The sequence below is a fragment of the Mauremys reevesii genome, linkage group 16 (assembly GCF_016161935.1).
Source record: "Mauremys reevesii isolate NIE-2019 linkage group 16, ASM1616193v1, whole genome shotgun sequence".
Lineage (NCBI taxonomy): Eukaryota > Metazoa > Chordata > Testudines > Geoemydidae > Mauremys > Mauremys reevesii.
This window is the reverse complement of record NC_052638.1, coordinates 41,409,998-41,423,458: the sequence shown is the minus strand read 5'-3', so window position 1 is coordinate 41,423,458 and position 13,461 is coordinate 41,409,998. Positions and strand designations below refer to the sequence as shown.

The window sequence follows — 13,461 nt, the reverse complement described above, 5'->3', positions numbered from 1 at the left end:
CCGGGGCTGTTTTCTTGAGCTGCAGCTTTGCCTGAGCCAACGTCCGGGCGCGGCCGCCCCCGTGCCCCAGCCCCGCCGGGGGAAGCGCAGCCTGTGGGCAGGCGGCTGCCAGCAGCGCCCCGGGGCCGGCAGCCGCTCCGCCCCGCATTTCACATGCGACAGACAGAGCCCGCAGCTCAGTGCGGGGGGAGCAGCGTCCGGGGGGGCTGCGACCTGGGGCGCCCGCTCTGCCCCCAGCTAGCCGGGCTGCACCTGTCCTCTCCGCTCCCCCGTCCCCGGCTGCTGCCAGCGCCTGCGCCCCCCGCCCGCTGCGGGCCCCGCCCCGCTCCGCTCCGCTCGGCTCCGCGCTCAGTGGCGATGCGGCGCCGGCTGGGCAGCGGGGGGCTCGGCTCCGGGCGCTGATCCCCGGCGCGGCCATGCTGCGGGGACACGGAGGCTGCGGCTCGGCCTGACGCCGCCCCCAGCTCCCCGGCGGCGGCTCCGACGCAGCCCGGCCGGATGGAGGCTCCAGGTGGGGCGGGGACCCCAGGTACGTGGCGGCTTTTCGGGCGCTGGGCGGGGGCTGCAGGAAGGGGCCGCTCCGCTCCCCGGGGTGGGGTCCTGGGGGCTCCCACGCCAGATGAAGTTGGTCCGGCCGCAGGGAACCGCGTCCGCCCCCCGCGGACCCCGGGACACCGCGCGCGGAGTGTGTCGGGCTCGGCTGGGGGAGGCGGCTGCTCCCTGCAGTGCTGGGGAACCCGGGCAGCCGCGCCCGGCGCCCATCACCGCCGCCTCTGCTGAGGAAGCGACTCCCCGGGCACGGGAAGGACCCGCGGCCCCTCCAAGGCGTGTCACGGGCCGGGGCAGGTGCCGGCTCCGCTGGCCTCACCCGGCGGGTTTCCCGAGCACAGCCCAGCCGGGGTGTGTGGGGCCAAGCAGCCGGTCCCCCTGGGCGCAGCGCCAGAGTCCCAGGCCGGGGCTAGCTCCGCATCTCGCCGCGCTGCGTGGGGCCCAGCCGGCAGCTCCCGGCCCAGGCAGCGCGGCCAGCCGTGGGAGTGGCCCATGGCAGCGCTAAGCGTGGGGAGGGCGGAGGGGGACGAGTGCTGCTGTCTGGTGCGGGGGGTGGGGGGGAGGCGTGTAGTGGGTGTGTGCAGGGGGGTTGTGGTGGTTGTGTGCATGGGTGTGCGGGGATTCCGTGGTGTCCGGGGTTTGCAGGAGGGTGTGTGCGGGGGATGGTGGTGCCTAGTGGGGTGGGTTGTGGTTGTGTGCGGGGATTGCAGGAGGGTGTGTGCAGTGGGGTGGTGCAGGGTGGGTTGTGGTTGTGTGCAGTGGGGTGGTGTCTGTAGTGTGGGAGGGTGTGGCCTGCACGTGGACATGGAATGCCTGTGGGGCTTGCACGTGGCTGTGTGTATGCCCTGGCGTGCTTGGTTTGCACACAACGAAGTGTGTATGTGTCTTGGTGCCTGGGGGGTGTGTGTAATTTACCTTCACGTTCTGGTGCTGCAATGCCCGTTGTCTCAGGGCCCCAGAGACCCACAGAATGTCCCAGGCTTTCCCTGTGGCTGGGCCATAGGGGAGCAGCGGTGCCTGTAGGGGGCAGCTGGGCACCCCTGGGGCCTAGAGGGTGGGGGGCTCCAGGGGGGATGACCGGGGGGTTGCCTGGAACATCCTGGTGGAGCCAGCCCAGGCTGCAGTTTAACATGAGTCAGCAAAGGAGACAGTTTGGAGTAACACTGATCCCAGCCCCCCACCCCACCCCAGGGTGCAGCTGTGGGGGCGCCCGTGAAAGGACAGCAATGGCAGGAGGTGGAGGACAGAACCCCTTTCTAAAGCTAGAATCAGGGTCCCGCTGGGCTGAGGGACCAGCCTTTCCCCTCTGGAAACGGGGGTTGAATCCTGACTGTGGCACAGGGAAAAGTTCCTCAGCCTGGTTCGCAGTTTGATATTCACCCACATTCCAACCGTGCAGCCTGGGTCGTTCTCTGCTCAGAATTGGCTTCGGGTGGGGGTGCGGGTTGGGATTGAGGGGCCCTAACCGTGCTGCATGGGGGCTGCAGGACGGGAGCATCGCAAGGTGCTGCAGGATCGGACGAAGGTGCATTGGCCGAGGTGTGGGGAGAGGCTGGGAAGGGGAGGGGGAGGGGGCCGCAGGCCAGGTCAGCTGCGTGTGTGGCGGAGGCTTGCACAGCACCTGTCTCCTGGGCCAGGCTGTCCTCTCTCTGCCGGGAGGGGCACGTGCCTGCATGAGAGAACAGAACAAAGCCGGAGCAGCTCTGCATGGATTTAATGAGCAATCGGGGCCAGGATTTCTGCCGGTAAATGAGGGGACTGGATGTGGGAGACAGTTTTATGGCTGGAGCTGAGCCAGTTAAACAGGTTCCTTTATGCTGGTGCCTGGCTCCTGAAGTGCGGTGTTCAGTCTCTCGTGGCTGAATGCACCAGGGTTATACCGCAGTGTAACCCATGCTAATGAGGCCCTGGGGGTCTTAGATGCCGCAGGCGAGGCGTCCAGGCGCGGGTATCCTGAACTCCAGAACCCGCCTACCTAGGGCTCCTTATAGCCAGCACAGCAGGCCCCTGCTCTCCAGGACACGTGTCTCCTTCTCAGCAGGGGAACGTGCTCTGAACTCCACCCCCCAGGGAGTGGATCCCCTTCCGCACACCAGGTCTCCTGGGCCACATCCCAGCCCCAGGTGGTCTGAATTGGGGCATGTAACTCGTGGTGCCCATGTGTGCCAGCCATCCCCCAGGTGCACGGGGCCCCTTCATCACCAGCAGCTCAGGAGCATGCTGCCCTCCCCATCCAGGCAGGCTCCTACAGCCCTTGCCCAGATTAGGCTGAATCGAAGCCTCCCCCAATCCCCATTGCTAAGGGAAGTGTTAATCATTCTGTCACCCCATGGCCAAGCACCGTCCCTCCCCCCAGCTCTCCTGCCTGGATTCTAGGGTGACCAGACAGCAAGTGTGAAAAATTGGGATGGGGTGGGGGTAATAGGTGAAACCCCCCAAATATAGGTGAAAAGCCCCAAATATCAGGACTGCTCCTATAAAATCAGGACATCTGGTCACCCTCCTGCATTCAGTCAGGGTGGGAAGGATTTCAGTTCCCCTCCATCGGTCTGGCTAATATATTCCCTTTGGAGATCAGTGTGGAGACACCAGGGCTGGCTCCAGGCCCCAGCGCGCCAAGCGCGTGCTTGGGGCGGCATGCTGCGGGGGGCGCTCTGCTGGTTGCTGGGAGGGCTGCAGGTGGCTCCGGTGGACCTACCGCAGGCGTGCCTGCGGAGGATCTGCTGGTCCCACAGCTCGGGTGGACCTCCCACAGGCGTGCCTGCGGATGCTCCACCGGAGTTGCGGGACCAGCGGACCCTTCGCAGGCTCGTCTGCAGGAGGTCCACCGGAGCCGCGGGACTGGCGACCGCCAGAGCTTCCCCCGTGGCGTGCCACCCTGCTTGGGGCGGCGAAATTGCTAGAGCCGCCCCTGGGAGATCCCCTTGCCCCTGAGCCCCCATTGTGAGGGCAGCTGGGGAGGAGATGAACAGCGGGGTGGGGCCTTGACCTCAGGAACTGCAGCAACAAGCCTTTCTTTCTAATCTCCGCTCCATCCCTCCGTCCTGTGCGACCCCCCACCCTCGAGCGTCCAAGTGCTGACACCAGGAGAGCTCCCGTGGAGAGATGGGGTCACTGGACACAGCCCTACCCTGAGCCTGACTGCCCAGCTCTGCCTTCCCAGTGCCCTGCTCCCTGCCTGGGCCCCAGTGACCCGCTCCTGCCTGCTCTGCCGGTTCAGAATTGATTGTCAAGGCTCCTCTTTGCCTGATGTTTCCTAAAGGGGCCACCCAGGATCTTTCCCCTTGGTGGGGGAGACCCCATCCCTACAGCAGGAACCAGCAGGCCTCCTCTCGGAGATATTCAACCGGTGCAGCTATGCAGCCTTCCATGCGGGGTGGCAGCTACCGGAGACCTGGGGCAAGACCAGGCTTCCTGCATCCAGAGGGCTACAGGCCACCCGTCTAATCAGCGGAGTCCCGCACACGGCAGTGGGAGCAGTGAGGCCTTGTCTGGTGACAGTGAATGGAGCTGGGGGTCCACAAGCTCTTTGCTTGCGTAGGTGTCTGTCCAGAGTGGCCCAGCGCATGTCCTGTGGGTGCATGGGCAGCTCTAGCGCAGCCGTCCGGCTGCAGCACATGCATGAATGAGCTCCCTTGCATCCATCTCGCTGGCTGGCTTGCCTCCAGCACGTGCCCCTTCAGGGCAAACCAGCCCCAGTGCATGCTTCGGAAACCCACGTGGCCAGGCACCATCCTGAGCAGCCAGAGTCCTGTGCTTCCTTTTCCTTGCCTGACCCTGGTAAGGACATTCTGCACCTGGAGCAGCATGAGCAGGGCTGGGGTCTCAGGTCCGCTCGAGAAAGATGGCTGCAGCTCCTGGCCGCAACCCAACATCACATGGCACGAGCTCAGTGGAGTTGTGGGCCACGATGCACAGACGAGGCCTGACATGGGGCGTGTCCTGCTTGTTAACAATCCTATGACCTCAGGAACGCCAGCGCCCGACTCCGATAATGGCCCTAGTGCTGCTGTCGCGAGGATACCTACGTCTGGTGGTCCTGGGGTTTGCCGGCACATGTGCTGGAGTTCTCAGGGATGTGGACTGTCAGTCTCCCCCAGGCCCCACTGGGGCGGTGGGGAATCTTTCACAGCAACAGCTTTTCGTCCCAGGGGTTTCTCCAGCAGTGAAATCGAACAGGAGTTAACAAACACACAGAGTCTGATTACAAATCCTTCCCTCCCACTACCCAGCTTTCCGTGGTGCTCCGATCCCGCGCCCAGGGGCACCCAGCTCAGACAGGGGGAAAAACCCCTTAAATCCCCTAAACAACAACTCCCTCCTGGTCCCTCTCTCCAGACCCAGGACACACAAAGGCCTGAGCCCCCTGCTGGCCCTATTCACAAGGCACCATGAAAAGCAGCGACCGCTCCACAGCCACTTCCTTGCGTGCCCAGCACATGCTGCCCCTCCCCTTCCGTGTGCCCATGCCCAGCGTGTCTCCTGCCCCCTCGTAAGAGCAGGCCCCAGCGTGCTGCTGCTCACCTTTCCCTGGGCTCCTAGGGGGATACCTCTGGCCCGGCGGGCTCCTGCCGGCCTCTTGATCTCGCTCAGGGCTGACGTGCTCTGAGATCTGCTGGTGGTGACAGGCAAAGTCATGCCTCTTGCTGTGGCTTCCCGGCAGCACTGATGCATCCTGCCCCCCAAGTTTGCCTTGGGAAAGCGCTGGCCCCAGCACCCGGGCAGGCAGTCAGGGCAGGGTCTGGCTCAGCACCGTCACCCTTTGGATCTCGCTTCCCCCGAAGACAAACCGCCTGTTATCGCAGGCTTCCAGCCTCCCCAGAACAGGCTCCGCTTTTGTATTCACTGACACAAAGGGTCCCTGTGCAGGGCAGGGCGTGTGGAGCTGCAGGCCACGGGCACACAGCTGCTGGTACTGGCACCCGTCCCCATGGCGGCCTGCAACTACAGGTCCATCTGCCCCTCCCCCAGCCAGGGCAGGGTTCTCGCCATGTGTTACGCAGCGCAGTGTCTGGAACTGTCCTTTCATCCCGTTCCCTCCCCCGACCCTGCCAGCTCGTCTCTCCTCTCCCCCAGCCGCTGTGGGGCTGGCGCTCTCTGAACTGCTCCGTGTGCGAGTCCCTCCTCTCTGGTGCGGGGATGAGGGCAGAGACCGGAGCCTCCCTGACACCCCCCCATCCTGTCATTTCAAAATGGCTTTCCTGGGCTTGGAAAGCTGCGCCCGCCGGATGTGCCTCCCAGAGCCACCGGGACTGGCAGTGCCAGAGCACCCGAGGGAGGGAGCTGGTAGCCACGTGCGACCCAGGGAAGAAGCTGAGCGCAAGGGGAACTGCCTGTCTGCGGCAGGGCGGAAGTGCCCCTCTGAGCCCCCGGGTGTAGGGCTGCGGGAAGGGGCCTAGCGCAAAGCCGTGTCCCCAGAGCAGGAGTGGCGCAGGCGGCAGCAGCGAGAGCCCAGCGAGTACCACACCACCCACCTGGGGCACTGGGCACCTCAGCCTCCGTGGCCCCTTCACTGCAGGGGCCCGGCCGAGGCTGGGGACCCACCAAAGCCATCTCCTGGCTTCGGGCCACTCGCAGCCAGCGTCCCAAGGGGAAGAGGCCCCACCCTGCCAGGCACCCAGCTCTCCTGGGAAGGGGGGGCAGAGGTGCCAGTGGAGGGGTCTCTCCCCCATCCCCCACCTTGCTGAGGGAAGTCCCAGAGGCAGGCGCGTGCTGGAGCAGCCATGGTAGTAAGCCATACAGTGTCTGCCCTGGGGCGGGGGCTGTTCGGGGGCCTCGGCCCTGCACGAGTGGGGCAGAGCCCAGGGCTCGGTCTCTGGGCATCTAACACCGGCAGCGCTTTGATTATAGAACGGGTGAAAGAAGCCCAAACACTGGAGCGAGCCGCAGGCATCCCGGCACATGGGCCGGTGGAGGAGCCTCCCAGCCCCCCTGCCGAGGAGCAAGGCGGGATCCCCATCCCCAGCTCGGGCCTGCTGCAGGTCGCCGAACGGAGACGTGAGTACAAGGCAGCATCCCGCCCCCCCGCTCACAGCTGTGCAGCTGGCCAGGCCTTCCCTAGGGCCAGCCAGAGACCTGCCCCCGGGGCTCCTTCCTCTCCCTGCCCTGGGCCCAGCCAAGCGCCTGTCCCCCAGGACTGAATCCCTTGCAGCCCTGGGGCCCAGCCTAGCCCCAGGCTCGCCTGCTGGCGCTCCTCCCCCCAGGACCCCAAGCCAGGGAGGGGTTGTCTTGGTTCCAGGGGCTCATTCCCCGGGGGAGAGTCCCCAGTTGTGGATACATGGCGAGAACGCAGGATCTGCCATGGGGAAGGAGAGGGAAGCAGGGCAGTTACTCTGGCCCTCGGCTGGCCCTGAATCCCTGAGCTGTCACCTCTGCTCCTCAGAGCCCCTGAGCAGTGTGTCCTCCCTGGAGGTGCACTTCGACATGCTGGATCTGACCGAGCTGACGGACATGTCGGACCAGGAGCCCGCCGAGGTCTTCGCCGACTCCGACGACGAGAACGTAGCCAGCGAGTCCCCTGCCGGTGAGTGTGCCCAGCCCGGGGGCGGGCAGCCTGGCCTGCCACACGCACACTGGGACAACCCCACTTACCTGCTGTCCCGGCCCCTCCCAGCTGGGTGGGGGTTGAGGCAGCACCTGGTGAGCTCAATGTCTAAACCCAGGCCTGCCCCAGCTAGGGTGTGGCCCCCTTGCTGCTTCCCCTAGCCACAGACAGCACGGGATCAGCACATCCTTCCTGTGGTCCGTGCGTCTCCCTGAGCTGCCTCAGTGCAACCGGCCTCCTTGGTAAAAGCAGCTGCAGCAAGGCCCAGGAGCAGAGGCAGGGCCAGCCCTTATCTATCAGCTGCACCTCGCCTGCCCCTCCAGCACCGCCTGAGCCCCAGGGCTGACAGGAGGGTTTTTGGATCCAGGCCTTTGCAGACAAACCCCACCCAGCCCTCGAGCCCCCACCCCAGCATGGGCCATAGCCTGTGACAGAGTGCGGCAGGGCTGTGAAACCTGCTCGCCCGGCTGCACGGGGGGTCATTAAATGCACCAGCTCTGCCATGCATCTTGAGCAAATCAATACTGCTTGACAGGCATCTCCACGGGGCATCGCTGCTCCATGGGAGGCTCTTTCTTTCCATCATGTAACTGTCAGAGGGCTTGGGCCCGCCCCTGCAGCACCCGAGGCCACACAAGCCAGGGCGTGGGGCTGCAGTAGTTATGGGCACGAGTGTGCGTGGCGGGGATGGGTGAGCGTGGGGCAGGGAGGGGCACATGTGCACGACTACATGAGTGGATTGGAGGTTGCACACTGGGGCTTGCTCTGTCTGCAGCAGGTGAGGTGCCATTCCTGTGACAGCCCCAGCTGTGGGGTGCAGTCTCACTTCAGGGCTCCTTGAGGGGGAGGCGCTTGGGTTTCAGTTCAGTCACAGCCCTTTGTCTGAGGCGATGGCTATAGCAGCTTTGCAGTGCTGGGGTGGAGGGCAGGGCAGAGCCCAGGGGAGGCTGTTACTCAGGGGTGAGGGACTTGCATTTCCCCACTTGCCGGGGCAGGAAGTGCTCTATTGCACAGGCGATGAGCATGGATCCACTGTCTGAGAACACGTGCAGCCCTGGGCATTCCAGGGGGATCCCACCTGTTCCGTACCCCCAGCACCCCATCTGCCCGAGGCTCCTGCGCCACCCGTCTGTCTCGGGGCACGCAGAAACAGCAGCTGCAGCCTGGTGAAACAGATTGAATGAATATGTAAATCAGCCCCTTTAGCATCTTCAGTGGGAACATGTGACCTGAATTAATTAGCAGAACTCCCCTGCACTCTAACGAGGGAGATGGCTGGAGCCGGAGGTAGCTCCCTGCTGCAGCTTTGTTCCTGTGACACAGCACGTGGGCCCGCGCTCATGGCATAGACACCAGGGCCATTTGTAAAATGCTCTTCAAATGCCACCCAGTTCACGCTACCCTGCCCTGAAAGGCAGATGATTCAGCACCTGCTAGGCCAGGTGCCCACCCCAGCTGGACACAGAGAGCTAGTTCAGGGTTTACCTGCAGGTTTTCCATGTAGGCTCATGGTAACACATCCACTCTGAAGCCGCGCCGAGTCCTTACTGCAAAGGCAAGGGGAGCGTGAACCACACGTGTGTGGCCATGCGTGAACTGAAAGGCCCTGCACCATTGACGTGAGCATTGGCTCTAGCTCACACGCACACCCAGGACTGCCAGAGAGCTCAGTGTTACAGGTCTGCCCCGCCCCCAATCTCTAGGCCCGCATACGAGACCGTTGTGCTTTGGAGGCATGAGTGCAGATGGGCCAAAGTGCACATGCAGTTACCACAGCAGGACCTGCAACTAGCCAATGCATGTGGGGCAGGGCACGGGCCTGGGAAGGGTTCTGCTGTAACCTCAGCAAGACAAAGACTCTTTCTGTGCCTCAGTTTCCCCATAGTTCTTGCAGAGCTTACAGGAGGCTGATGCACCCTGTACAATGGGCCCGAACACCACAGAAATTGGGCACACATGGTTCTGAGCACCTCCACTTCTGAAAATCAGGCCCAGCGCAAAGCCCAAACCCTCTTGCCCCTGACTTGACTGCAACTTAGTTTGCTCAGGAATCTGCCCCAAAGGAATTAAAACAAGTGGAGGAAGGCACTGAATGGCTCTGGCAATAAGATACAGACCTCTGGCCTCTCGGCTGCTAGGGCAGCTTCAGGCCCAGCTGGTTTTAAACCAAGGTGCTTAGCGATTTGGGCTCCTGGGTGTGGAAGGAGCTGAGGGTCTCGCTCCACTTTCCTATGGCTGTAGGGCCACAGCCCACCAGCTGCAGTGGGTACTTAGCAGGCTCACCAGCGATCCTGGGGCTGCCTCGAGCTGGTCTCTCAGGAGTGGGGGGAGGAGACAAGTGAGCAGGGGCGTTTGTACTGCTGCTGCCTGGCGTGGGGCTGTTGTGGAACAAGCCAGGCCAGCACGTTCCCGTAACCGTGAAGGGGCTGGCAGGGGCGCAGGAGGTGCCTGCTTAGCACATGTGTCTCTCTCGCAGGTCTGCACCCGCACCCCATCCCTCGGGCAGGGTACCGGCGATCCCCCTCCTGGACAAGGACCAAAGGCGAGCAGGGGCGGGAGAAGAAACACCTCAGTGACTCGGAGCTGCAAGCAGGCGTTGGCGACACGTTCCTGGTGGGGGAGAGGCCCCAGGAGGAATAGGGGGCTGGGAGCCATGGTGCCCCTCACCCCCAATTCCAGACTGTTTGTGACTTAACAGACCCCTGCACCTAGAGAGATGTGCAAATGCTGCTGGCTCCATGTAACACAAAGCTCCCCCCTTAGTACAGCCACAGGATGTGGAGCAGCTGTGTGAGGGCGCTGGCCATGCTGGGCAAGAAATTCCAGGGCGGGGGACACAGATCATCATCACACCATCTTAGCACTTTTTTAACCCTTTCTTGCTCATTCTGCACAAAACCTGGCCAGGCCAGCAGTAGTGAGAGCCGCCAAGGGATTGTGCTGAGCAGGGCCCAGGGCCAGGAGGGAGCCTGGCTGCACAGAAGGGAAAAGCAGGTTTGGAGAGAATTGTGTCTTTCTGGAGAACAACCCTCCTGCTGCAGGCAGAGTTCGGATAGGGGGGAAGCCCCCTCTCATCCCCCAGGGCAGGGGGAGGTAACATCCAAGGAACCTGAGAGCAAACAGCCACACTGGTTCTTCCCCAATGAAGTGCTGCAGCTCAGAGCAGAACCCAGCTGCCTGGGAGCTGCCGGCCAAGGCAGGATCTAGCCACCACCTTCTAGAAGCACATTCCCTTCCCCATGGCCTTACGCCTGTACGGGCTCTAGCTCTGGTGTAAGAGCAGCACTGCTGGAGATGCCAACCCAGGAACAGCAGCCTGTGCTCATGCTCCATCGTGCGCCTGCACCAGGAACTCTGCAGTGGGACTGGCACGTGTTAACTCACGGGCCTGCGAGGAACCCGTGGGTCTGAATTATGACAACTGCTTTGCCATCATTACAAGGAACCCCAGTTCCATCTCCGGAAGCAGCGAGGGCCACTGCCCAGTTCCTGGGGAGCACCCTGGGGCCGAGGGCAGTTGGACAGACGGCTTTCAGCAGTAGAACCGGACTAGGCTGAAGCAAGCTGGACCATGAGCCCAGTGTACAGATCCTGCTGGAGGGGGCCCTGGGCCGAGGCAGGAGGCGCTGTGTTCACCTGATCCTTTCACCACTGACACAAGCCGTGTCATGCTAAGGAGCAGAATGGATTCAAGGTGGCCTGGGAGAAGAACGGGACCAGCGCTGCGCCCAGAAAACAAGCGGGGCTAAGCTGGACGTCCTGGCCTGGCCCCTTCAAACCTCAGCCCCCACTGAATTGTTGCCTCTCCTAGCTGCTGCCTTCCACCTGGAGTCTGACATGTTACCGAACTTTTCCTACCTCCTCCCGGGGGTGGATTTAGCCTGTTGAAAGCCCACAGGGCCCGATCTCGCTAAGCCCAGCCCTTCTGCAGGGGGAGCCGAACGATGCTCGAATGTCTTCGCAGGCTCCCCCCACAACTGCTGCTGTCCACCCCTCCGAGCCCCCGGGGCAGCCTAGTCTTCATCTCCTCCCTTGTTCAGAGCACCAAATAATGCCAAGGCTGCCTCAGGAGCCATGGCAACTTTCTTAAAAGACAGTTACAAAGGAGGGATGGAGGGCGGGGGGGAAGGACTTCCCCTCCTTCCAACCTCCCTTGGTTAAACTGGGGAATCCTCATCTTCTGCCGTTGGGGAGAAGAAACTCTCCTGCCGAACCAATGTCTCTTGCCTCACTGTAGCATCGTGTTGGGTGTGTGGCTGCCTTCGGGCCCTGTGGTGCGGGGTGCGCAGTAGTGTCTCGGCCGGGGCTTTGTTGTCCTTCCCCTGCTGAGAAGCAGCGCTGCCGGCTCTGCTTAGGACCCCTGGCCCCTTGAACCTTGCAGGCGGCAGTTAGCGGCCAGCTAGCGAGGTAGCCTGGCTTGGAAGCCATGTTCACAAGACGGGAAACGAGACAATGCAGAAGTGGCCAGCACAACCCGTCACATCCAGCTCTCCGCAAAGCTCATCTTTAGTGCACAACAGCAGCATTGTGAAGTGAGACTAGTAAGAGGCTGGGGGGACCAGTCTGTCAAGGGATTGGAAATAATTAGGGCCTTACCAACCTCATGGGCCATTTTGGTCAATTTCACAGTCAGGATTTTAAAAATAATCAATTTCATGATTTCAGTTCTTTAAATCTGAAATGTCAGTGTTGTAATTGCAGGGGACCTGACCCATAAAGGAGTTGCAGGTGGGCTGCAAGGTTACTGTGTGGGGGGTGTGTGGTACTGCCACCCTTACTTCTGCGCTGCTGCTGGCGGGGTGCTGCCTTCAGAGCTGGGCAGCTGGAGTGTGGCGGCTGGTGGCCAGGAGCCCAGCTCCGAGGGCGGAGCCACTGCCAGCAGCAGTGCAGAAGTAAGGAGGGCATGGGATGGTATTGCCACTCTTACGTCTGCGCTGGTGCTGGCGGGGCGCCGCCTTCAGAGCTGGGTGCCCAACCAACAACTGCCGCTCTCCAGCCACCCAGCGCTGAAGTCAGCATAGCAGTAAGGGTGGCAATACCGTGATACTCTTTCCCCCCCCCCCCCGACTCCCTTTGGGGTCAGGACCCAATTTGAGAAATGCTGGTCTCCCCTGTGGATAGTAGAGGGTAAAAGCACAAGACCAGATTTCACAGTCCGTGACACGTTTTTATGGCTGTGAATTTGGTAGGGCCCTACAAATGCTGCCCCTGGTCGTAGGACCATGCCCTCTCTCTCCTCTACCAAATCTGGAAAAGTCTGAGCCAGATCTTTGGGGTGGGAAGACCCACAGCTCTCGTTTCTGCCCTGTTGAGTCCAGCTGGGCTCCTGCACTGAAATTCAGATGCAGCACGGAGAGGGGGTTCCCGCATGCCGTTCTCTGGGCTGCACCCTGAATTTCATGGCCTGACAGTTGAGCTGCTCCTGATTGTCATGTAAATCAGGCCAGCTGGAGTGCAGCTGGGCTTCGGCTAGCAGGAGCCACTAGGGGCTTTGGCAGCAGCTTCCAAAATAAATTCCCTGCTTCCAGAACCCTTGCAAGGGAGGGATTCCTTAAAAAACAATCTCCCAGGCAGAGCAGGAGCTGGTTAAACTCCTCCCCAGAGCTCCAGCACCGAGCCGCCTGACCACCAGAGTAAAAGAGCAGTTAGGTGGTGATGCCAGCAGGGCACAATAAGGACTTGGGTGGTTTTAATCTAAGTCTTGAGGCAGCTCCAGGCATCCTGGACACACACACTGCACCCTCCAGCTGTTGAGTCGTTCTGCCCTTGTCCTGTACTTTTCATTGGTTGTGTAGCAGCTTTCTGTACTGTTAAAAAACAAAACGTATCCCCACCTGCCCAGCAGGGCGTCTCCAGTGGTTTCCTTGGTCCCCCACCTCGCTCAGCACCAGCAGCGCTGCACCCAGCTATGCGCACCTGAAGTAGACAGGGGCTTGCGTGCAGAAGGGTGTGATCAGAAGAGCACAGCTGGTGGGCCATGCTCATGCCCAAGGCGAAGGGGTGACCGGCGGGAAGGCCTGGCTTTCAACGCTCAACCGCTGTGCCGCTCAGCCCAGAGCTGCCATCAGCTCATAGCTGTTCTTTAGTCACGATCATCACAGGCCATGGCTCTGAACCCCTAGACCTGCTTGGGGGACCAGCTGGCGGTAGAAACAGATCATTCGTTAGAATGGGATTTGCCAGCGTTAACAGGTGAGCAGGTCCATCTCCCCCACCCCTCCGCTCTGGCCTAGCAAACAGCGCAGCAAGGAGGGGCAGTCCCCTCCCCCGGGCTAACGCTCCTTTGAGCCATTAGCAGTGGCTGTTGCAGGCCGCAGGCAGCTCCCACAACAAGAACCATGAACTCTCACCAGGGCAGATATGGGATC

At 62.1% G+C, this 13,461-nt stretch overlaps 1 protein-coding gene across 1 annotated transcript; it reads left to right on the top strand.

Annotated features, from left to right (window-relative positions):
- The first annotated feature begins 385 nt into the window (after nt 1–385).
- DBNDD1 (dysbindin domain containing 1) lies at nt 386–10,689 on the top strand. Its single transcript, XM_039503965.1, has 4 exons — nt 386–529; nt 6,400–6,546; nt 6,932–7,072; nt 9,570–10,689. The coding sequence occupies exons 1-4, from the start codon at nt 499–501 to the stop codon at nt 9,731–9,733; spliced, it is 483 nt and encodes a 160-aa protein (XP_039359899.1). The 5' UTR covers nt 386–498; the 3' UTR covers nt 9,734–10,689.
- Nucleotides 10,690–13,461: the final 2,772 nt, after the last annotated feature.